Source organism: Elgaria multicarinata, chromosome 2, assembly GCF_023053635.1.
Source record: "Elgaria multicarinata webbii isolate HBS135686 ecotype San Diego chromosome 2, rElgMul1.1.pri, whole genome shotgun sequence".
NCBI lineage: Eukaryota > Metazoa > Chordata > Lepidosauria > Squamata > Anguidae > Elgaria > Elgaria multicarinata.
Genome location: NC_086172.1, coordinates 32344547 through 32368701, shown reverse-complemented (window position 1 = coordinate 32368701; position 24155 = coordinate 32344547). Strand labels below are relative to the sequence as shown.

Here is a 24155-nt window from a genome sequence, read left to right as displayed (position 1 = left end):
CATGCATCTGATGAAGTAGATTGTTGCCTTCAAAATTTCGTTTTGAACCAGTGAACCAAAAACCAGTTAACAGGCCACAAAACCCAATTCCTGGATGTGATTTCAATTCAACTTACTACTAAGTGAGTGAATTTTGAAGTAGAGTAGAAACCATTTTATGCAAGGACAGCTTCAGTCATCCCTATGTGCCCTTATCCGGGAGTCAGTGCCACTGGGACTTAGTTCTGAATTTTGGAACTTCCTAGGCTTGAGCTCCACATTGGCAGAGCAGTGGTTTTTGAATTACTCTGTTACAGTATATGCTACACATTTACTCAGAAGTAAGCTACACAGAGTTCAGTAGGACTTACTTCTAGGTAAGTGTGTATATGATTGCAACCTTAAGTCTCAATGAGATCAGCTCAAATCATTTGATTTAAAATATTAATATATTTATTTAGCTGATCAGTAAAATACATCTGGTTCTTTTATTCCTTGAAGAGGCTGGATGTGTTTTAAAACAAACTTCTTATGAAGGCACTAATGCACAATATACACAAGAGCTCACATTGCTTATTCAGAACAACAGATACATTCCCTAACATCTTTTCTAATAGAGATCTATTAGACTATTTAATTAATCTGGATAGCATTCCCTCTCAAACAAAACAAAACAAAACAAAAAAAAAGGGAAAAAGGGGGCATTTTCCAGGTATGTTTTCTTTCTCTGTTTCCATAAAAGAATTTTAATTGGAGGGTGATGAATTTTTGGGCCACAGGAAAATAGTGGACTGTTGAAAGAGGCAAAATTAGATTGCAGAGGAAGAAGAGATGGCAAGGCAATTAAAAGAAGAAAATGGAATAGGAAAAAGAATGAATGAAAAATATTAATAAGAAAATATGCAAAATCATTGAAGCTAACAAGAAGATGAATAAAGGAAAGTCTTCAGAGATTTGCTGTCTTTGGTATGGTTTTAGTACTGTGCAACGACCCAAAGCGTGGCTAAATCCTATGTGCACTTACTTAGGAGTAAATAAAGAAGGTAAAGGGAGAATGATAGAGGTGCACAAATATGCATGGTGTGGAGAATGTTGATAGGGAGATTTTTTCTCCCTCTCTCATAATACTAGAATCTGGAGTCATTCCATAAAGCTGACTGGAGGGATGTTCAGGACAGATAAAAGGAAGTATTTCTCCAATGGAATTTGCTACAAGATGTAGTGATTCCTAGAGAAGGCTGTCAATGGCTAATAGTGCTGATGGCTATGTGCTGCCTCCAGTATCAGAGGCTGTAAGCCCATATACACCAGTTGCTGGGGAACAAGGGCAGGAGGGTGTTGCACCCATGTCCTGTTTGTGAGTTCCTGGTCAACAGCTTGTTGGCCACTGTGTGGAGTACTGGACTAGATGGACCCTTGGTCTAATCCAGCATGGTTCTACTTATGTACCGCTGAACATAGTTCAGTCAATATATTAATAGGATCAGGCTGCATATTGAATACATCCAAGCTGGTGCCGTCCAGATTTTTGGACTACAATTCCCAGCATTCGGTGCCATTGGCCTTGTTCGCTGGGGCTGATGAGAGCTGGAATCCAAAACATCTGGCAGGAACCAGCTTGGGAAAGGGCTGTTAACCATACCTCTGAAATGCCAGAAAGCGTTCAAGAGATAAACAAGTGGAGAGAAACACATAAGAAACCCTCAGGCCGCAATCCTTTGCCCACCGACCTGGGAGTAAGCCTCATTCAAATCAACGAGACTTACTTCCAAGTAGGCACTCATAGGCCTGCGCCCACTAGCAGAGGAATAACAGCAGCGCAGAGAAGCGTCAATCGACAACTCACTTCCAAAGTCCCGAATCAACCTTCAACGAAGTCCGACTGGGAGGAAGGGGACTGTGCGCGTTCGGGGCGCAGAACAGCTTTCCAAAAAGTCCCGTCCCCCCCGCTCCAAAAAAAGAAAAGACAAATCTGTCTTTTGACAAAGGGACTGGGGGGGGGGGGCATCCAATCTCGGTCGTACTATTTAGCGCAGACCCATCGAAGCGAATGGGGGCTTACGTTAGACTAACATTAGCTACCACACCTTTATTTGTAGCACGCCGTTCTGCGTCCCGGGGTGACAAGGAAGGAAAACCTTCCCAAAGCCGGGCTCCTTTGGGGACTCTTCTCAAAACAGTTGACTTCCTAGGAAGGGGGGGGGTAGTAGTAGTAGTAGTGGGGGACGGGGACGGGAACAACTGCTCCTCCTCCTCCTCCTCTGTCCAGGCCAGTCCCCGCAGTTGCAGCAGCAACCTCCGCGAGCGCTCCCTCGCTCTTTGTTCCCCCTTTCTCTTTTCCCCGGCCCCGCTGCTTCCCGAGGTAGGCTGCTGCTGTTGCCGCCGCCGGGCACTCCCTTTCATGCTGCTGCGCGCTATTCCAGGCGGCCGCGGCCGCCGAGCTGGGAGCCGCCGCCTCCGCGCTGCCCACGCCAGGATCTGCGTCACGCGGCCGCGTGTGGGAGGGAGGAGCAGGAACGCGGGGCAAGAGCGAGCAAGAGCGGAATCTCCCCATGTGACGGCGCGGGAGGGGGGCTCTGGATGTGCGGGCAGAGGAGGAGGAGGAGGAGGAGGAGGGAAGGAGGCGGCGGCGGCGGCGGCGGCAGGGAAGGAAGAGGCGGCAGAGGCTGTTACCGCCGCCGCTCCCTCCCTGCAGCCTTGCAACAGCAGCCGCCGCCAGTGCCGGGTTTGGGGGCCGCTGGGCAGAGCGGAGCCTGGGGGGCGGAATCCAGCTCGCCCACTGATGGGAAGGGAGAGGGCTGGCCGCAGGCGAGGGGGACACTGGCCATAACTTCTGGGCAACATCCGTACCCGGCGGCGACGACGGAAGGATCGGGGCAAACAGCGGCAGCGGCGGCGGCGTCCTGCGGAGAAGTAAGTAGGGATCCTCGTGGCCGGCGATCGCGCGTGGATAAGCCAAAGTTGCCGCCGCCGCCACCGCTGCTTTGCATGCTCGACTCCGAAAGCGCGTAAGCATGGCACCGTGCAAAAAAGTAAATAAACGCATCCTTGTTTTTATTTTATTCTTTTAAATGGGGGCGAGCCGGCATCCTTTTGTGGATCGCGCGCCCTCCACGCTTGCAAACATTTTCGGTTTACGCGCCTTTGTGAGGCTGTGATCCTGGACACGCTGACCTAGCTAGAAGTAAGGGCTGTTATAGGTGGGGGTGGGGTGGGGAGAAGAGATGTTTTACTTCGTAATAAACGTGCATGGGATTAGGCTTAAAAGTTCGCATCCGTGTCCTAACCTCACGAAACCGATTTGTGTGTGATCCTAAAACTGTTTAACCGGTTTTTATTTGTGCGCGCTTGATGTAAATGGGATTACTCCGGAGTAAGCAGTTTGAGAATCGTAGTTCAACTCCCTTAAAGAAAGGTTTCTCTTCCTTTAGCAAAACTCCTTGTACCACAGTAGACCTATATCGGATTAACGGAGCAATCATAGACGTCCCTACTCGGAAGTAAACTTCATTCGGTTCAATGAGGGCTTACTCCCAGGCAATGTGCATAGGATTGTAACCTGGCCTGGAATAAACTGTGTTTAGGATTTTAAACCTCCGGCAGTACCTTTTACTTATACGTCGGTAACTTGCATGCCTGATTCTAACACCATAAAACGTAAGCCTCGTGTTAAGAAAACACGTGTGAATTTGGCTAATGGGGTATTGTAAATAGAGGTGAATGATAGCCTCCAACGCAGTACACGTATAATATACACGCCACTCTTCAGCCTTGCTCGTGTTCAGACGTTTGGAAACTAATAACAATAATGGATTGAATAATTGGAAAAACTCTATATAGACTTACCTGGGAGTAAGTCCCATTGTAAGTTACTTCTGAGTAGACCTGTCTATACGATTGCACTGTAAAGGGGGAGGGGGGAAAGGAGGAGATGGAGTTTGGAAAGGGTCCCTCTTCCCTTCCCCGCAGGGTGTTTTCATAGCTGCTGCTGTGCAGTTTGTTTCTGCTGCTGTAGATTGCCGGAAGGAGAGGGCGGATTCGTATGTGTGTGGGTGGTGTGTGGACGATTCCCAGAGAAATCCAGTGCAAAAAAAGGGTGAGGGCGTAGGAGGAAAGTAATGAAACATCCTTGTATTGTCTCCGCTAAAAGTTGGAGCGGGGGCGGTGGGGGGGAGAGAGGGAGATAAGAGTACAATCCAAACACTACAATGGGTGGGAATTTTACTATGTTTTCTCTAACGTTGTTTACAGCTTGATACGTTCGTGGTTTTGAACTTTTTAAATGCTGGGAAGCTTAATTTTCTTATACATTATTTTGGCACAGATATGGTTGGCTTTGTGTTGCTCTTAGACACTCATCCTCCCAACAGCCTATCCTTTGGTAAACACTTTTTAAATTCATTTATAAAATAGCTTTTCTTAATTTGGCTCTCTGCAGCTTAACATACAAGCATATGCTCGTGTGTGTGTGCGCGCGCGTGCGTGGGTGGTGGTAATACATCATGTGTTCTTGCCCAGACACACCCTAATTGAAAACCAAAGCAGGCTTCATATTTTTGAATGGGAGGATTTGAATTCTCCCTGCCCTTCCTTGCATATGCACTCTCCCCCAAATGTTGGATGCACACTAAGATTTTAAAGTGTATATGATTTTATTTTACTGTATTTTGCAAGTGACAAAATATGTTAATATAGTGATTTATTTATTTATTTATTTATTGCATTTTTATACCGCCCAAAAGCTGAAGCTATCTGGATTCTTTACCAGCTTAGAGCCCTGTGTCTAATACTTTTGGAAGTTGGTGAAAGGCTAACACCACAGTGCTGTCCATGTCTACTCAGAAGTAAGCTCCATTGAGTTCAGTAGGACTTACTCTCAGGTATGCATGCAGCCAAACTCCCTTTTCTGTTTCCTCCCCCATCTCTGGGTTTATGTATCATCTAGCCAGATGAAGAGTTCTGAAGAACCTGAAAGCTTGCACAGTCTTTTGTGGCATTTTGGTTGGTCCTAGTAAAGGTATTGCCGAACAGTGAATTTTGAATCTCCCCCTCAGATTTTGGATTTCCCCCCTCATAGATCGTGGCTATCTTTGGTTTTTTTAAATTTCTCTTCGTATACAACGATAATTCACCCAACGTTAAAAAAAAATCTTGAAGAGTTATTACCCATATTGTGTTACCAAAATATACTGTTTAAAAAGTTGGTGGATTGTCATTGCAGACCATGATGAATGATGGAGCATCTCTAGTAAATCATCAGGAGATCTTAAATGCCATTTCTCCCAAGAATTAATTGCATAGTTTGAAAGAAGCTTTTATCATTCTGCTATATAGTTTGCCAGCCTGAAATAAACCAGTTCTAAATTGATGGTTATTTGGGGGCAAACCGAAATCTTTCTTGATAGAGAAAGTGAAATGAAATAGTATATTTTTAGCACCCTGTTTCTAAATTTGGAAATAGCTCTCATAGATTTTAGAAATTCTTCAGAAGCACACTGATGATTTATTTGATATAATTTCTGCTACAGTAGCTGGGGAATGATAACTGAGCAAAATGATTTTAGCATCCATATATATTACACCATTTGTTGGTGCTTTTATTTAGTATTTAAATAGCCATCTATTTATAATCTTCAACACTGGAATACTAGTCTGCAGCAAGAAAGAAAATATGCAATCAAGTGTTGGGGGAAATATGGTGAATGTGTTAGCTGTATAATAGTGTGATATGATGCATGTTTACTCAGAGGTAAATCCCATTGTATTCAGTGGGGCTTATTCCCAGGTAAATGTACATAGCATTGCAGCCATAGTCTTATTTAATTAGATTAAAGAAATCTTCTGTACAAACTAAAATGCTCAGGAAAGTTTTTGGGAATGCGGTCTTCGTAGAAGGTGATAGTTGGTTCTGGGCAGAAGTTTAGACAGAAGTGGCAGTGAGGAAAATATTAGACTTTGCCACCTCCACCACAGTATGTATTGTGCTCTTTCTAGGCAGCCTTCTGTACGTGTAAAATCTCACTGACACTAGATTCCCATGGGCTGCTGTAGCATAGCAGCTTTCATTATTAGAGCTGTGGATTTGCTTCTCTTTTTTGTGGTGGAACCAGGAAGCAATTACTGACATCTGAAACCTAAAGAAGCCTTGAAATCGTAATACACCAGCTCTAAATTAACTTTCTGTTACATGTATGACCTGAAGACCTGCACAAACGGAGTTCCTACTCTTTGGTCATGTTTGCTTATTTGTTTTCCTTCCATGCAACTTGACTTTCACTAAATATGTGTGCTGAGTACTTCGCTGCATGGAAAAGGAAAGAAAGAGAACTTGGCCAAAGTAAAATGGAAGTAGAGGATTAGTAAGTCAACTGACATCTGTACAAACATGGAAAAATTATATATAAAACAGTTCTCCGTCCTCCTTCCTCCATTTCTTCTCTTCTTTCCCCCTCACTAGATATTCATATTACAGATGAATTGAAGGAAAAGCTGATTCAAGTTTCATGAGAAAACACCCAAGTGATGCAAAAGTTTTGCAGCTAAAATTTGCTAAGGGCCAGTTTTTCATTTCACCTTGACTGTGGGGTCGGGGGCAGTGAGGGCTTTTAAAAGTGACAGTTTGAGTCTTTGCTATTTCCTTTCTACGCAGCATGCCCATAGATTGGTTGCAAAATCTTGAATGCTCAGAATTTCATTCGGTACCTCTTTAGGCACACATATTTGTTCATAGTTTCGTAGGCCACCATGACAGCCTTGGGAATAACTGATTAATGCATATTCATCCCACCCTTGCAGCCCACGCCAAGAGTTCTTCTGTATACTACTTCGCCCACATCAACAACATCGCATCAAAAACGCCTCCTCCCTGTAACCTTCACACAAACCTTGCAAGAATCTTCAATCCCCTTCCTCTGCAGTGGGTAGAGATGGATCCTTTTTGCATTGTTCATCTTAAGATGTTGATTTGGATAAGGTTACTGGGAAGATCTCTGGTGCACGTCTCGTTTTGTAATTAAGCCACAAGTGATTGTACCACTTATTCCTTTATAGCTTTCTTAGGGTGCAATCTTATACCCATTTACATGGGAGTAAGCCCTAGTGGACTCAATGAGGCTTATGTGCAAGTAGTCATGTCTAGGATTGCACAGTGAGGATGTTACTGGAGCACATCACATATATTATCTTGTCGTATTTTTTTACAACAGCCTTAAAGGGTAGGTTAGAACAAATGGCTTAAGTAACAACCGAATAATTACAGGCTGTTATAGTTAAGTATACAAAGCTCTGTTGGTGGTGTGATGAAAGTGATAACATTTCTGTGGCACCCCCACCCCCCAAAAATTATTTTAAATTCTTAGACATCGATTTTAAATTTTCATTTTATATAAAGCATTTATACCCACCTCAGGCTGCCACCTCCCAGACTAACTAAAGTAAAACACAATATAAATAAATTAGGGGGCAGCCCTATGCATGTTTCAACAGAAAAAAAATGTCTACAACTCCCCAACATGCCCCAGCCAGCATGGGGAGCTGTAGGCATTTTTTTCATGTCGAAATATGCATAGGATTGCACATTTAGTTATATAAAACAGCATAAAACAAAAGCATGAAAAGAAGATACATAGTCAAGAAAAATGGTCCATAAAAAGGGGGTCTAAATGGTGCCTGCTATATTTCCCTCTACCTAGAGAAATCTACGAAAATGTATGGGTATCAGTTTTCTTTCTGTCATCGGTTCTGGTTTTAAGCCCTCCAAACAGTTTTTCAGCTTGTTGGAGGAGTTTTAGATGGTTTTGAGTGTGTAGTACTTGAAAGGGGATCTCAGAATCCCCCTCCATGTTACTTGTGGGAAGGGGTGAAGTATGTTCAAAGGAGCAGCAGGATTGCACTTTTAGCCATGCCCTTGGCGGTGTGGGGCAGCCATGCATGCATTCGCCTAGACATGTGAGATGGAGAAGGTTTTGCATGTAGGCTTCTGCGTTTGGGAGGCTGCGCTAGATTATGGAAAACAGCACAATCCCAGGAAGCCTTTGCAGCTGGATGTCTACACCTAAAGGCTTTCCTGCTTCAGATGAGACTGGGAGGAGCTGCATAAAATGGGGGCCAGAGGGAAATGGCTAAAGGCCGTTCAAACTCTATTGAACTTGCTTTGCCCCTTGGGCTTGAATAGGCCCATTCACACATGCATGTAAATTTCTTGACTTTTCAAGTCCTCCCTCCTGTAGGTCCAAGGTGGCATGGTAAACAGGTCTACCTTTTGAGTGGCTGGATGTGAGTGGACCTTCATGTATAAGTTGCAGCTTAATATGGCTGCTTGATCATGTGAATCTGGCATTTTTCCATGCTGTTCCCTCTTCTACCCTCCTTACACCTCCGTTTTTTGTTGTTTCTCCTATTTTCTTCCCTCTCGGTCATCTTCTCCCAGTTTTATGGGAAATCTTCTTGGTGTTTGTTATGACTGGAAGACCAGTGGTTGACTGTGTGTGTGTGTGTGTGTGTAGGGGGAGTGTACACAAGATAAAAAGGAACAGGGTGATATAAAATGAAACCCAAAATAATCTAGGAGTGTGTGATATAGACCTGTTAATGTTCCTCGGTGTCACATTTTGTCTGGGCACATGCCGGCATATGAACATCTCAATTCTGCCCTAATCAGAAGTATGTCTTAGTGATTACAACTTGGCTTGCCTCCAAATAAGTATTCTTAAGATGGCAGACATAGTGCAATTGCATGCAGGTTTACTCTTGAGTTCAGTGAGACTTACTCCCAAGTCAGTGCACATAGGATAGTGGCTCTAAGTTGAAAAGTGAAGCACAAAGAGGAATATGATGGGCTGTAGGCTCATTCCTTGGTGCATTGAGAGTTTCATTTTCTCTGAGGATCAAGACAGACATTACTTTAAATCTAGCAGCTATGTCTTTTCATTGTAAAATAGGTGCAAGTAGCAATCCAGACTTAAACACCCCCTACACCTTGCGCTGGGGTCCTGATTTAAATCAGGCCACCTGTGCCTACTCCAGGGTAAAACCAAAAAAGACGTAGCTGCTACATACAGATTTAAAGTAATGTTTGTTTTGGCCCTGAGAGAGCCGCTGATACTGGTTTGGTTCCCATGATGACTTCAGTCCTGGCATGGCACTGCCTGAAATCTCTGGAATCCCTACTCCAGTGGCTAGCTGTGTACCTTCCTGGCGGAAGGGCCTTTTTGTCAAGTGCAGCTGGTGAATCAAGGAGGCCAGCCGGCAGCAATGGGAAATGAAGCAAATGGTTGCTTAAGGTTGTTTTGAATAAGAAAAATGGCCCTTTAGTCTTTCTGACTATTGAAAATTAAAGGGGGCATATTTTTTTTTTATTATTATTATTATTATTATTATTATTATATTTATTTATTTGTATCCCGCCTTTTGCCCAATGCTGGGCCTCAAGGCGGCCTTACAAAGTTTAAAATATACAAGGGGGGGAACAAAACCATAAACATTTAAAATACACAACAAAATTATAAGACATTAACATAGATGGAGGGCCAGATTATTTTCCAAAGGCCTGCTGGAACAAAAAAGTTTTAGCCTGCTTCCGAAAGCCCATCAAGGAGGGAGCCAGCCTAGCTTCCCCAGGAAGAGAGTTCCAGAGCACCGGAGCAGCCACCGAGAAGGCCCTCTCCCATGTTCCCACCAAGCGAGCCTGTGAAGAAGGTGGGACTGAAAGAAGGGCTTCTCCAGAAGATCTCAAAGCATGGGCAGGCTCATAAGGGAGAATACGTTCTTTCAAATAACCTGGACCCGAACCATATAGGCTTCATAGGTCATAACCAGCACTTTGAATTGTGCCCGGAAACAGACTGGAAGCCAGTGGAGCTGTTTTAACAGGGGAGTTGTGTGCTCCCTGTAACCAGCCCCAGTCAACAATCTGGCTGCAGCTCTTTGAACCAGCTGGAGTTTCTGAACACTCTTCAAAGGCAGCCCCACGTAGAGCGCGTTACAGTAATCCAATCGGGATGTAACTAAGGCATGTGTCACCGTGGCCAGGTCCGACATCTCTAGGAACGGGCGCAGCTGGCGCACTAGCTTTAACTGTGCAAATGAAGTCCTGGCCACCGCCGAAACCTGGGCATCCAGGCTCAGGGCGGAATCCAGAAGTACACCCAAGCTGCGGACCTGCATCTTCAGGGGGAGTGTAACCCCATCCAACACAAGCTGAATCCCTATATATAACTTTTGTTGTTGTTGTTGTTGTTGTTGTTTCCAACATTGAGTTGGAACCATTGTTGAGGGGAAGTCTATTTTTTTTTTAAAAAAAATTGAACATTTGTGAACCTCCATTCTGCCCAAATAGCAGCACTACAGCACAGGCTTATGAACTGGTTCAAGTTTAGCACAACAATAACTTGGGCCATGATCCTACACTGACTTACCTCTGAGCAAGCTCCTCTGAACTCACTGGGGCTTGCATATGAGTAAGCATGTATACAATTGTGCGGTTGAGGACTTTTAAAGTTCCATTGACTTCAGCAGGAACGTTGAGGACATATTTAAGTTTCTCCCACTGCAATACATTTTATTTAAAATACACATGTTCTGCCTTTTATATACTTCAGACAGCTTACAAAAATGAAAAATGTAATAAGCACATCAAGCAAAAACAATAGCATTCATTATAGTGGCAGTAGCAAAAACAAACAAGCAATATTTTGGAATATCCAAGAGCTTTCTAAACACAGCCGCCTGCCTAAGTGCCTTTCCAGATAGGATTTGCACTTTCCCCTCAAGGCTAAGTGAGAGTTATGTACGTCATTACACAACTCTAGGATTACAGATGGGAAGGCCCATAGTACTCCTGCTGTAGTTGTGTTTACCCCATATGAAGAGGATTTGGGGCTCTGAGTCAGATTCAAATGAGAAGAGAATGGGTAGGGTTCACACTGCGAAAGGCACACTATGGCCTTAGCTAGACGTAAGGTTTATCCTGGGATCTTCCCGGGGTCATCCCTCTTCATGTAAATGACACGCAGGATATCCCGGGAGCAGGCAGGGACGACCCCGGGATAAACCTTAGGTCTAGCTAAGGCCTATGAGTTAAATAGGATTTAAAAGTGCTTAATTTGAGCCACATTATGCCTTTCTACCCTGATCCATAGTTGATAGCAAATCCCATCACTAGGGCAGCCTCACGGCCTGATCCTGTCTGTGTTTTTTCAACAGTAGGTTGAGAAGTAAGGGTGCAATCCTATGCATATTTGGACAGAAAAAGTCCTACAACTCTCAGCATGCTCAGCCATCATTTTAGGACTTGTAGGACCCTAAGTGAAGGGTCCCCACCCTTTTTGGACCTGTGGGCGCATTTTGGAATTTGCAATGCTGCTGGGGGCACCACCATAAAATGCCCAATCAGTGGGTTGCTACTTTGGCATCCACCCTTTGCATCTATGGATCTTAGGCTGCATCTTATTCAGCAAAAACGTTTGCTTTGTGCCTGTTTGACACTGCAATGTCTCTTTAATAAGAGATGTCTAATTCAACTAATTGCTGGCAGTGCAATATAGCTAATGAATCTTTTAAACCTATGTTTTGGCATTGTCCGGTAGCTGCTTCTTTTTGCAGGGAGGTTATTATACAGAAAATTTGTGTACTGGAACAGTAACAGTAATATTCATTGATGTATGCACTTTTAAAAATAATTTACCTGCTTCATGGACATTAATAAATAGTCACTGTAAATGGATTCTCTGCATCTGTTTGACAGCAAAAATGCTAATGTTACAACATTGGAAGGATAAACGCTCACCTCCCATAATGCAGTGGATTGAGGACTTTACAGTACTATAAGTATTTGTAATTGTGGCATATAGACGTCACCTTCAAATGGATACTTATTTGGAAATTTGGTCCACTTAATTACTAGGAAGATGTATGCATTCCATAAATAAGTTTAAATATTTTTTTGGGGGTGCTGGCGGGCGCCATATTGGTGACCAGTAGGCACCAGTTGGGGACTCCTGCCCTTAGTTGTGTTTTAATTGAACCGAATGTCTCTACAAAGCTAAACTTTGCACTCATTTCATCGTACAGCTTAAGTGGTCTGTGTTGGATGCTTTCCTAACAAAAAGGCAGGAATAGGAGTTGAGAGGCAATGGGCTCATCTACACCAAGCAGGATATTCCACTATGAAAGCGGTGTATAAAAGGCAGGAGCCACACTACTGCTTTATAGTGATATTGAAGTGTACTGACAACTGGTGGGGCCCATGACACATCTACACCAAGCAGGATATAACACTATGAAAGTGGTATGAAAGCAGTATATGGTATGTGTCAATGGGCCCCAACAGTTGTAAGTGCACTTCAGTACCGCTATAAAGTAGCAGTGTGGCTCTTGCCTTTTATATGCCGCTTTCATACCACTTTCATAGTGGAATATCTGCTTGGTGTAGATGAGCACAATGTGCATTTTCTCCCTTGCACTGTGGAGCTTGGTTCTATTTGACTTCCTTTGTAGCCAGAGAGAGGTTGATGATATTGTTCATCGTGTTTTGCATTGTTCCTTGTATCGGAGAGCCGTGAAACAGTTTCCTTTTTGAACAACAGGCAGAAAATCTGTTAATTATTGGGTGATAAGGATAAATATATGTCATTGAAGTTTTTTGTGTTTGGCCTAGCAGACCAATGGATTAAATATACCTTTATTACCAAAAAATGGGGTTTGCTACTTCTCAACTTGATTATGACAGTATGTTTATGATGACTAGTGGTTTTTAACAAATACATTTGACTGATTGACTTTGTTTAACTAGCTTAAAGAGGCATCCTTATATTAAAAGTTTTCAGGTTTAACTGTTTAACTTATATCCCGTGCTTTTCTCGGTATATTGTTTGTTAATTTAAAAGTGTTTGTGTGTGCATGGATTAGCCACTGCCTTCATCTTGTTGTAATTTTAAATTTTGAAATGATGAGTGAAATAAAACTTTGGTATTTTAGTAAGCATGTATGCGAAGGGGTTCAAAAAGCAAGGGGCACACATGCCCCCCTCCACATGAATAAATACACTGGTGGGGTAGGGTTGTGGGCCTGCATGTGCTAATCCCACCCATTGCCTCCATGTTCGCTCGACAAATTGACGTTCAGAAGAGTTCACTATGCCTACAGATTCCATGAGTGCAGGTGAAACAGACCCTGATTATCAACTATTACAAAGGATCTCATTTACGCAGCAGTTGAAACTGCTTAATATTTATTATGCTGGGAGAAACTGGACAGAAAAAGTTGGCATTATCCTTGAACTTTTTTTAAAAACATATTTTGTAGAATTTATAAAATTTGAGTAGAGGATCCATTGAAATGTTTAATCTATAATTTTTTTCTTGGTCTCTGGAAGTCAACAATCTTTACAAAGGTCCACGAGTGGAAGAGACGTTGCAGCTTACTCTGATCTGTGTGTGAATGTGGCAGGGCATAAGACCTTATGTGTGAGATGGTACAACACAGCTGTCATTTCTGGTCAGAGAGTGCTTGAGTATTTAAATAAGGGGTTTCAAAAAGTTTTATACAGACGGTAGATCTTTAGAGAGGTGGAAGGGATATTTGTAAATCAGTGAGGACCCTCTCCCGTTCTTGTCATGACATTTCATGTGGTTATTGTTGTTAAATGCTGTTAAATGCCTGGGAGAAGAGAAAGGTCTTCACCTGGCGCTGAAAAGATAACAATGTTGGTGCCAGGCGAGCATTGTCGGGGAGATCATTCCATAATTGGGGGGCCACCACTGAAAAGGCCCTCTCCCTTGTTGCCATCCTCCGAGCTTCCGCCAAAGTAGGCATTCGGAGGAGGACCTTAGATGTTGAGCGCAGTGTATGGGTAGGTTCATGTCGGGAGAGGCGTTCGGTCAGGTATTGTGGTCCCAAGCTGTGTAAGGCTTTATAGGTTAAAACCAGCACCTTGAATTGGGCTCGGAAATGTATAGGCTGCCAATGCAAGCAGGCCAGAATCGGTGTTACATGTTCAAACCTTCTGGTTCCAGTTATCAATCTGGCCGCTGCATTTTGCACAAGCTGCAGCTTCTGAACCGTCTTCAGAGGCTGCCCTGCATAGAGGGCATTGCAGTAATCTTATTTGGATAGCCTCAACAGAATATCTGCATGCATTAATTATTGTTATCTATGACTTCAAAAGCATTCTTAATGAGCAACCTTTATCTCGTTCTTTTCACAACTGCTTTGTGAAGTGGGGCTACTATATATATAGCACTTTATAAAATGCGTAACTAAGATAGTAAATTGCCCAATACCACCTAGTGAGCAGATAGCTTAGCATGGCGTGAACCATTTGCTTCCCATAATGAACACATCTGTTCATCAGCCAGCTCTGTCCAAACCAAACGAAATTAGGACAGTGCAAAATTGGGGATGTTTGGAAACACATCTGGAATTAGTATTCATTTTGCTCTTCCTTTGTTTGTTTTTTGCAGGGTGTTCGATCCACAATGGCAACAGCATTGCCCAGAACCCTTGGAGAGCTGCAGCTTTATCGAATACTGCAGAAAGCCAACCTCTTATTCTACTTCGATGCCTTCATTCAGCAGGGAGGGGATGACGTCCAGCAGTTGTGTGAGGCAGGCGAAGAGGAGTTCCTTGAAATCATGGCCCTTGTTGGCATGGCTAGCAAACCTCTTCACGTCCGAAGACTGCAGAAGGCTTTGAGAGACTGGGTCACGAATCCAGGCCTTTTTAACCAGCCTCTTACTTCCTTACCGGTCAGTAGCATTCCAATATATAAGTTACCGGAAGGGTCTCCTGCTTGGTTGGGAATATCATGCAATAGTTACGAGAGGAATAGTAATACACGGGAGCCTCACTTGAAGATTCCAAAATGTGCCGCCACCACGTGTGTTCAAAGTGTGGGTGCCGGCAAGTCCGACGGGGTGGGAAGCTTACCGCTGCAGAGCGGCAGTGAACAGAGACTATGGCAAGGACACCACACTACAGAGAGTGAACACAGCCTTTCCCCAGCTGACGTTGGCTCTCCAGCCTCACCAAAGGAAAACACGGAAACCTTGGATGCAGCAGCTGCTCTGTCGGTTACCGAGTGCGTTGAGCGCATGGTTCCCACCCTTCCCAAAAGTGACTTGAATGAAGTGAAAGAACTGCTGAAAATCAATAAGAAACTGGCCAAGATGGTTGGCCACATCTTTGAGATGGCTGACGAGGACCCTCACAAAGAGGAGGAGATTAGGAAGTACAGCGCAATATATGGCAGGTTTGACTCCAAAAGAAAAGATGGCAAGCATCTCACCCTCCATGAGGTAAAATGATGAGAGCAAAAATGGGTTTTCTCAGCACTTTTTCAATCTCCTTCTCAGAGCTTTATCCACAGAGATCACTATTTTGTTAGGGGAAGGTTGATAGTGCCAGTCTCGTAAGAATTCCTAAGAGAGGGAGGCCTTTTGTCAGATTATTTGCACATATACATTTTTTAAATGCAGGTAGTTTAACAAGTGTTAGACTCTTAGCATGCCAGTCGTCAGGTTTTTCTTCTTCTTCTTCTGGAGAACAGGTTGCCTAAATAAAATGGCACTTGAAATGACATTGTTAAGCCACTGTTGTGCAAGGTTCTTGAGTCTGGTGTCTAACTAAAATTTCATTCTCTAGACCAATGGTCTTCAATTGGTCCAGACCCCAGACCCACCTTGGACTCTCAACCTGCAATATGGGACTCACTTTCACAATTTCACAATAGCCCAACATGGCAGCAACAGCTTTGCCATGACCCCACTAGTTGAAGACCACTGCTCTAGATGAGACTTTTTTGGACCTCTCCTTTTCTTCCTGTACCTTTCACATGATCTATTTGGTAGACCACTGCTACCATTTTGTTGTTGTTGAATGTCATCAATGTGTTGATTCTGCTTTACAATTGGCCTGTTTTGTTAATCTAGACCAGAGGAAATATTTGTACATGAACAAACACCAAAATTAATCTTGATCACCCTCCAAACAGAGAACTGTAGCATCCCAGTGGACTCTGTATTGAATGCTCAGTCTGTAATTTCTCTTAAGGAGTATTATTATTGCTGTTATTGTTTATTACCATTCAGCAGTGTCTCTTTATGAAAATGCATATATCTGTGCTTTGTATTGTAGCTTAACCTGATGGGTTGTCATATATGAGTAGCAGCACACCCGCCTCTTCTGCTTTGATTCAGCAACCCATGGTGTTTAATCCAGTGGCTAATCCATGGTTTATTGTTGGGTTAACCACTGGGCTGTTTAGTTCCTAAATAACTCAGTGGTCTGAGTTCGCATATAACGCTCCACAACCTACAAAGCAGCCAAACACGGCTTGTGGAGTAAAAGCAGAAGAGGTGGGTTGTCGTTACATCTAAACAGCCACTCAGGAAAGGCCATTTCTGGTTGGTTCCTGTTGAAGGACAGGGCTACAGTTGGATACATGTACAAGTAAAGGCTATATAGGCAAATTCTGGACCAGAATATACTTATTTGACAATAGCTGCAACATTTTATTCATCTGGAAAATGCAAGGGAAAAGATGGGGAATTGCAATCCACCCGAGTTAAGTATACTTTTAACTCTATCAAAAACAGTGGTCTTGAGCATGTTTAATCATGTGTTGGATTGTGCTCCAGGATGGCTGTAAACTGGCATACATTGGTGAATGTAAAGCTGACACTCTGATTGGGTTTGGATGACACATTAAGCTATGATGGTTTAGTTTTCTGAATTAACCATGATGGCATATTATGTCGTCTATATACTGTTTTTACCAACCACAATGGGTTATTTAGCCAAAATAAGCCACCCTGGTAAGCCACAATCTGCAGTGAGGTTTATTTAAGCCATCATAGCTTACCATGTTGTATGGCATGCCAGAGTGGTTTAAGCACATCACCTGCGGAGTCACCAGGCAAGAGCATTCAGAACTGCCACTCTGCTCCTTTCAGGCAATCTCTGTTTTCAAGATCTGCCTAGCAATAGATTGTGCTCTCTGCCGTCTTACCCTCATCCCTCCCTCAGCGGTGCAGTCTGCAAACTCCCAAAGAGTCAAACCCCTATATTTCCCCTGGATAGGCAGAGTTTTAGTTCTGCCTCTAGCGGCCTTCCCACAATGGGAACCTGTGTATGAATTTTGTCCTAGTCCTGCAAACTTTCAAGAGTTTAGAGCCGCCATCCCCTTTTGAGTGTGGAGGCATAGCAGCACAGGGTTTTCATTATGCATGGGGTGCATCCTCTTTTGAGTGCAGAGGCACAGCAGCACAGGGCCACCTGTGTATGAAATTTGGCTCCAGTCCTGTAAACTTTCAGCCGTTTAGAGCTGCCACCCCCCTCTTTTGGGTGCAAAATGCCTTAGTAGATTCAAAGCAGTTTTAAGAAAGCCCAGTTTTAAGCAAGTCAAGTAAGCCGCTTCGCATGCCAATAAACAGCTTCCTTTTGTTTCTGCGTTGCTTGTTTGCTGCTGGCGACAGGGAAAGGCTTGGACACTGGGGATGTGGGATAGGAATAAGAAGGGGAAAGGGAAGGGGAGTAAATGGTTCGTTTCAGTTCATTTTTCTGCGAAAAAGCAAAGTCAGGGTGAGGTTGACAACGATAAGGCAGAGACGGGACACAAGAAAATGCCCTCTCACACGTAGCCGACCAGTTAGAGAAAGAAATGTGACGTGGCTTCAGTGCGAAGGTCAGCGGAATATGGCATCCAGTGCAAAGCAAGCTGGGATACCATCCTAGCCGAGCAAGAGGACTCTAGAGGGAGGGTGTGTGGGGGGGGGGAATAAACCATGCTGCATAGCTCAATTGTTCAATCGTGTGAGGGATCACAGCAGCTTATTTTCTAAATAAGCTACTGTGAGTAGCTTAGAAACCACCATGGCTTAAGGTGATGTGTGAACCTGCTCTCTACCTTCTTGAGGAACAGTTTTCCAGGCAGTTTTAAAACTTCGCTTGAAAAATGCGTTTTCAGAGGCCGTTATGCTACACGACTAATATAAACTTATCACACAAATGCTTGTTGGTATGCTATATTCAAAAATAATAATAATGAGCACTGTTTTACCTTGAGATAATGGTATACTGACTATACAGTAGTCACACTATACTCTGAAATTTTGTCCCGGATCTTGCAAACCTCTAAGTGTTTATTTGCGCCACTCCCATTTTGGTTCACATGGGTTTTTCGCTCCTCTGGGTGTAGTAACACAAGGTTTTTGATGGTGCATCAGATGCATCCCGATCTGAAGAAGCTGTGTGTGAAGATTTGTCTTGATCCAGCAAACTTCCAAGGGCTTATTTGTGTCACCCTCTTTTTGGTGTTCCTGGGTTTTTCACCCATCTGTGCCATTGTGCAGGGTTTTGATAGAGCATTGGGTGCTTCCCCACTAGGGAAAGCTGTGTATGAGGTTTGTCTCAATTCTGCAAACTTGCAATGGTTTGCTGCTGCCACCTGCTGGGTGGGAGGACTGTAGAAGGAGTGGCGGTGAGGGCAAGGAAAATAAACTACACACTGTAGCTTATTTGCCTGATCTTGTGGGGGATACAGTAGCCTATAAACTACTGTGAGTAGCTTTTAAGCTATCATGGCTTAAAGTGACATGCGAACCTGGCCGTAGACTACTGTCTATTTTGTCAGATGCTGAAGTGGATTGACTGGGAGCACACAGTTTCTTGGGTTGTAAAAGGAATTGTCTTGCTGGAATCTCCATCTGGCAAAGATTAAAGAAGTAAACCAAGTTTTAAAATGAGAATGGAATCCTTTGAAATCTTGGTCCATGCTATTACATTTTTGTATCCTGTTCCATTCTTCTGCCTAAATGGACTTATTTAGAATATCCGGTTTGAGGTCCTTGATGGAATGACCGTGAGGGTTAAAGTGTTTACTTGTGGGTTTGTTGGTAATCCAGTTCTTTATGGTAGATCTAGGGTTCAACTGAATTGTCTAGTTGACTGCCTTTTATTTGGTCATAGTCATGTATTTCACGAAGCCAAGAATGTAGGTGACTGCTTACCTTTTAAAAATAAATAAATCATGATGATACAATTTGGTAGAAAGGGCAGGAGTGAAATCAGCCTTCTTCCACTGGCCACACGCCTTAACTATAGGCACCTCCAAACTGGTGCGCATACTGCTATTAGTGGAAAAGGGCACTGGCTAGCATAGCGTAGGTGAAAAACCAGTTAAAGCTGAAGTGGATTAAGCTTGAATAATAGGCTTGCTGCCTACTTAGCACAATCACCTTTAAAAACTGATTCTTAACAAAATATTTGCTGGTAGTCTGCTTCTATTTCTGTTTTATTTCTTTTTTTTTTTAAAGTGCCAATTGTAGGTTTGCCCTGATATTCCAAGATAAAAGCCAAAGAGAAAAACTGTTCAGTGTACCATTCACATGCATAAAAACCTTAACTACCGTCAATTAAATTCTAATTAATTATTGTATTAAAAAAAGTTTCACACTAATAGTTAACCAATCTATGTTTATAATTAGCATAAGTATCAAACCTGTTCATCATCTTTTGTTGGTATTCTAACAAAGTTGCTGCTGTAATCCTATATTCAGTTACCTGGGAGTTAATCTCGCTGAATTCAGTGGAACTTCTGAGTAGACCTGTATATTATTATTATTATTATTATTATTATTATTATTATTATTATTATTATTATTATCCGCTCTCTGGGCGGTTTACAAAAGGATTGCACTGTTAAAACACCTGGCTGTCTTTGGACAATATTTGACTGATCATTGGATAGGCAACCTGCTAGCCTCCAGATGTTTTAAACTGCCAACTAGCATGATCTCTTACCATTGGCCATGGTGGCTGGTACTGATGGGAGCTGTAGTTGAAAGCATCTGGAGGGTACCAGGTTGCCTATTCCTAGACTGGTCAATTGACTAGTTAAATGGCCAACCCTAGTCAAACTGGTGCTGGACAGTGATGACACCTGCACAGAGATAACATTTATAGAGTTGCATGTGTAGGAATATAAAATGTTGTAGATTTCATTGCTAGGACCTTGTAAGAGTGTTCCCAGTGTTAAGTAAAGGCCATAAATGGCTCTTTGGCTTTTAGTAGGATCTACATGTTGGTTGGCTGTCTAAAGGCTATACATGGGTCTTCCACCCAGGCGTTCTCTCAGGGCATCATCACTCCTAATGATGGGCTGTAGCTGAATTATGGTTTGCTGCAGTAAGATGGTCACTCAATATCAACTGCCTTGTATTCCTCTAACGTGTACTATTTTGGCATGAAGCTTTAAAGCTTAGTAAGTTGCACGTATTATGTGGACTTTTTCTGTCTTTCTAAAAAGCAAGATCTCCATCTCCTCCTGACCCCCGTTTCTATTCTATCTTCAAAAATTGCTAGTAGCTGCTCATTTACTTCTAAGCACCCTAGTTGCGCCCTCATGTTATCCTGGGCTGTGAACATCACAGTAGTTCTGTTTCTTCCTATGCTGCTAAGGTAAAGATGAGACCATGTGGGAGGAGCACTTGCACAATGTTGTGTCTTGGCCTCCCCTCCCTCTGTCCACTGGCAGTGTCATTCTGATGTTGGCTTAGAAGGTCCTACAGTATGGGTGGTCGTACAGTATGGGGTCTCCCATGTGGCCTGGGCCATCTCACATTACCCCAGTGGTGTGGGAGTGAGCTGTGGTTACTGTGCCACTCAGATAGCATGTATACCAAGCCTTTGATGTCCTACAACAGCCTTCTTCAGCCTGGTACCCTCCAGGGAATTTTGCAATATAACTCACATCATCCATAACCATTGGCCATGCTGGCTGGGGCTGATAGGTGCTGTTCAAAACATTTGTTGGGGACCAGGCTGCTCTTGAAGAAATTGCTCCAATTCTTTTGCTGGAGAAGTGTGGACTGAATCCAAGCTTATGGAACTAACCATATTGCCCAGTATAGAGGGGCAAACTACACGTTGGCTCAGTTCAGACAACACTTTTCTCTACACGGTGGGAAAACTCCACTCATCGGTTGAGTTTTTAGGGGATACTCTCCACACAACATGTTCTAACTCCACCATGGGCTCCCGTGGAGTTGAGTAAAAGGAAATGTGGCGTTTGATTGACAGTTCCTCCACCCGCTCTTCTCCCCCAGTCCTCCTGATGGTATCCCATTAGCCATTGCTGCAAAACTCAGCAACAATCCTCGCGTCTCTCCTAGAGCGGCACTTGCTCCTTTCACCGCTCTTGCCAGGGAACTCTGTAGCAGTGGGAAAAGTCCATTCAATGCAGCGGAAAACTCCACAGAACCCTCCACAAAACACATGACACAATGTTTGTGCAGGAACTCTCCTATGTATAGCTTGGATATTCAGCGTGTAGTGTTTTTTAAAAAACCACCCTCCACCGTGGGGTGGAGTTTTCCCTCCAAACAAGACATTTCTCTACAGTGGTATAAAAAGTCCACCATGGAGTTCGAAAACCACCGTTGAGAAAAGTGTTGAGAAATAGCTGTTGTGTTGCTTTCTTCTTCAAGAGTAAATGTGCACAGCCCTAATTCAGATCGGGACTAGTATGTACTGGGAGGGTAGGGTTAAACTTCCCTACCCCAGTCATTTGCTTCCTGAAATTTTCCTCATGAAAAAGAAAAAAAAAAGTTCCTTGATTTCCCCCCTCCCTTCTCCTGGGACAGATCACTTGGGCTTGGGAGCAATGGAGGCTGAGGGCTACTTTTGCTCCTGACCTCCTTGGTCTCTGGATCTGGCTTTGGCAATTGATGTTGACTCTTAGACTTCTATATCTTTTTCATGTATAGACCCTAACTCATTCCGTAGAGAGCTTTTTTGAAATGTTTTATTTGATGTTTTGCATTCCAAATGACATGATTTCCTAAAAATAAAATTAATTTTATCAACAGTACTCTAAACTGCCTCTGCATTTGAACCTTGTACACCTACCTACACACTTTAAACACTCTGCAATGTTATATACGCTACTGGTAAATTGTTTTTTTGTTTTTGTAGGATATTACAAAGTAATCTCCTAGGAGAAATTAAGGCAGCTCCACATACCTGGAAGACAAAAATAAGACTGTTTAAAAGCCTGTTTGGCATGGTGGCAAGCAATTACTCTCCTTGCCCCATTTCATATCTTGTGAATTTTAACAGGGAACATCTGAACATGCAAAAGCTGCCAGGTTGAGCACCCCCCCCCCCCAAACGAGTAGATCAGAGCCTTCTGAATCCATTTTGTATGTTTTAAGATTGCGATGGAAAATGTGAGAAACAAAAAGAAAAGAAATATCAATAACATAATTGTTTTTAATGGAATGTTTTCTAGTGTGTTTAAAGAGCTGAGGCAACTTGGGGGAAGAAATCTGGGTACGTGAATTCCATTAGCAACATGGGAGAAAGAATTTACATAGTTTATGGACACTATATATATAAATTATGACTCTTTGGGTTTTTGTTTTTTTTAAGCATGGTTGGTATTCTGTATTCCTAGGGCTGCATGTACCCCTCACCCGATTCTGTGTGTCCCTCAGCCTAATTCCAAATGACGTTTGGCTCCAGTCCTGCCCACTATTGGCTTTGGGATCCAGGGGTAAGGGGTGACCTGTAATTTATAGACCTTTCAATTGTTCTGGAAAACAGTTTGTGATATGTGAATGTGCAATCACTATACAGGAAAACAGCTTCCAGTCTTCCCTTATTTCTTCCAACCCCACCGTCTTCCTTGTATAAACATATTATTATTATTATTATTATTATTATTATTATTATTATTATTATTATTATATATTTATTTATTTATTTATATAGTACCATCAATGTACATGGTGCTGTACAGAGTAAAACAGTAAATAGCAAGATCCTGCCACATAGGCTTACATTCTAATAAAATCATAATAAAACAATAAGGAGAGGAAGAGAATGCAAACAGGCACAGGGTAGGGTAAACAGGCACTGGATAGGGTAAAACTAACAGTATAAAGTCAGAACAAAATCAAGTTTTAAAAGCTTTAGGAAAAAGAAAAGTTTTTAGCTGAGCTTTAAAAGCTGCGGTTGAACTTGTAGTTCTCAAATGTTCTGGAAGAGCGTTCCAGGCATAAGGGGCAGCAGAAGAAAATGGACGAAGCCAAGCAAGGGAAGTAGAGACCCTTGGGCAGGCGAGAAACATGGCATCAGAGGAGCGAAGAGCACGAGCGGGGCAATAGTGTGAGATGAGAGAGGAGAGATAGGAAGGAGCTAGACCGTGAAAAGCTTTGTAGGTCAACAGGAGAAGTTTATATTGGATTCTGAAGTGAACTGGAAGCCAATGAAGAGATTTCAGAAGTGGAGTAACATGGTCAGAGCAGCGAGCCAAGAAGATGATCTTAGCAGCAGAGTGGTGAACAGAAACCAACGGACTGATGTGAGAAGAAGGAAGGCCAGTGAGAAGAAGGTTGCAGTAGTCCAACCGAGAAATAACCAATGCATGAACAAGCGTCTTGGCAGAAGAGACAGACAAAAATGATCGAATCCTGGCAATATTATACAGGAAAAAACGACAGGATTTAGCTACTGCCTCAATATGAGGAATAAAGGAGAGCGAGGAATCAAATATAAAGCCAAGACTACGAGCTTCCTTGACTGGAGTAAGTGTAACATCATTGACAGTAAGAAAGAATGAGAGATGAGGAGAAAGTTTAGGAGGAAAAACAAGCAATTCAGTCTTTGCCATATTAAGTTTCAAACGACGATGAAGCAACCAAGCTGAGATATCTGAAAGATATGCCGAGATACGATCGTGAACATCAGGAGAAAGATCCGGAGAAGAAAGATATAATTGTGTATCATCGGCATACAGATGATATTGGAGGCCATGAGATTGAATAAGATTACCCAAGGGCAACATGTATAAAGAAAACAACAGCGGACCAAGCACCGAGCCTTGCGGAACCCCTACAGAAAGGGGAAAAGAAGAAGACGAGCTGCCATTAGCCAACACGCTGAAAGAGCGACCCGCTAGATAGGAGGCAAACCAGTTATAGACAGAGCCACAAAATCCAAGGTCATGAAGGGAATCTAAAAGAAGATCATGATCAACCGTGTCAAAGGCTGCAGTTAGATCAAGGAGAATAAGAACGGAATAATGGCCTTTAGACTTGGCAGTAAGAAGATAATTGGAAATCTTAGTAAGGGCTGTTTCAGTGGAATGCAAAGGACGGAATCCAGATTGAAAAGGATCC

General features: G+C 43.0%; 1 protein-coding gene across 4 annotated transcripts in view; it reads left to right on the top strand.

Annotated features, from left to right (window-relative positions):
• The first annotated feature begins 2820 nt into the window (after positions 1 to 2820).
• NAB1 (NGFI-A binding protein 1) overlaps positions 2821 to 24155 on the top strand; it is a 51138-nt gene continuing 29803 nt past the window's right edge. For 3 of the 4 annotated variants that reach the window (XM_063116251.1, XM_063116250.1, XM_063116249.1), the window contains exons 1-2: positions 2821 to 2892; positions 14439 to 15272. In XM_063116251.1, coding sequence (XP_062972321.1) covers positions 14454 to 15272 — 819 coding nt within the window. In that variant the 5' untranslated portion in view covers positions 2821 to 2892; positions 14439 to 14453. The remainder of the gene's footprint in view (positions 2893 to 14438; positions 15273 to 24155) is intronic. The other variant, XM_063116252.1, reaches the window with a different exon arrangement.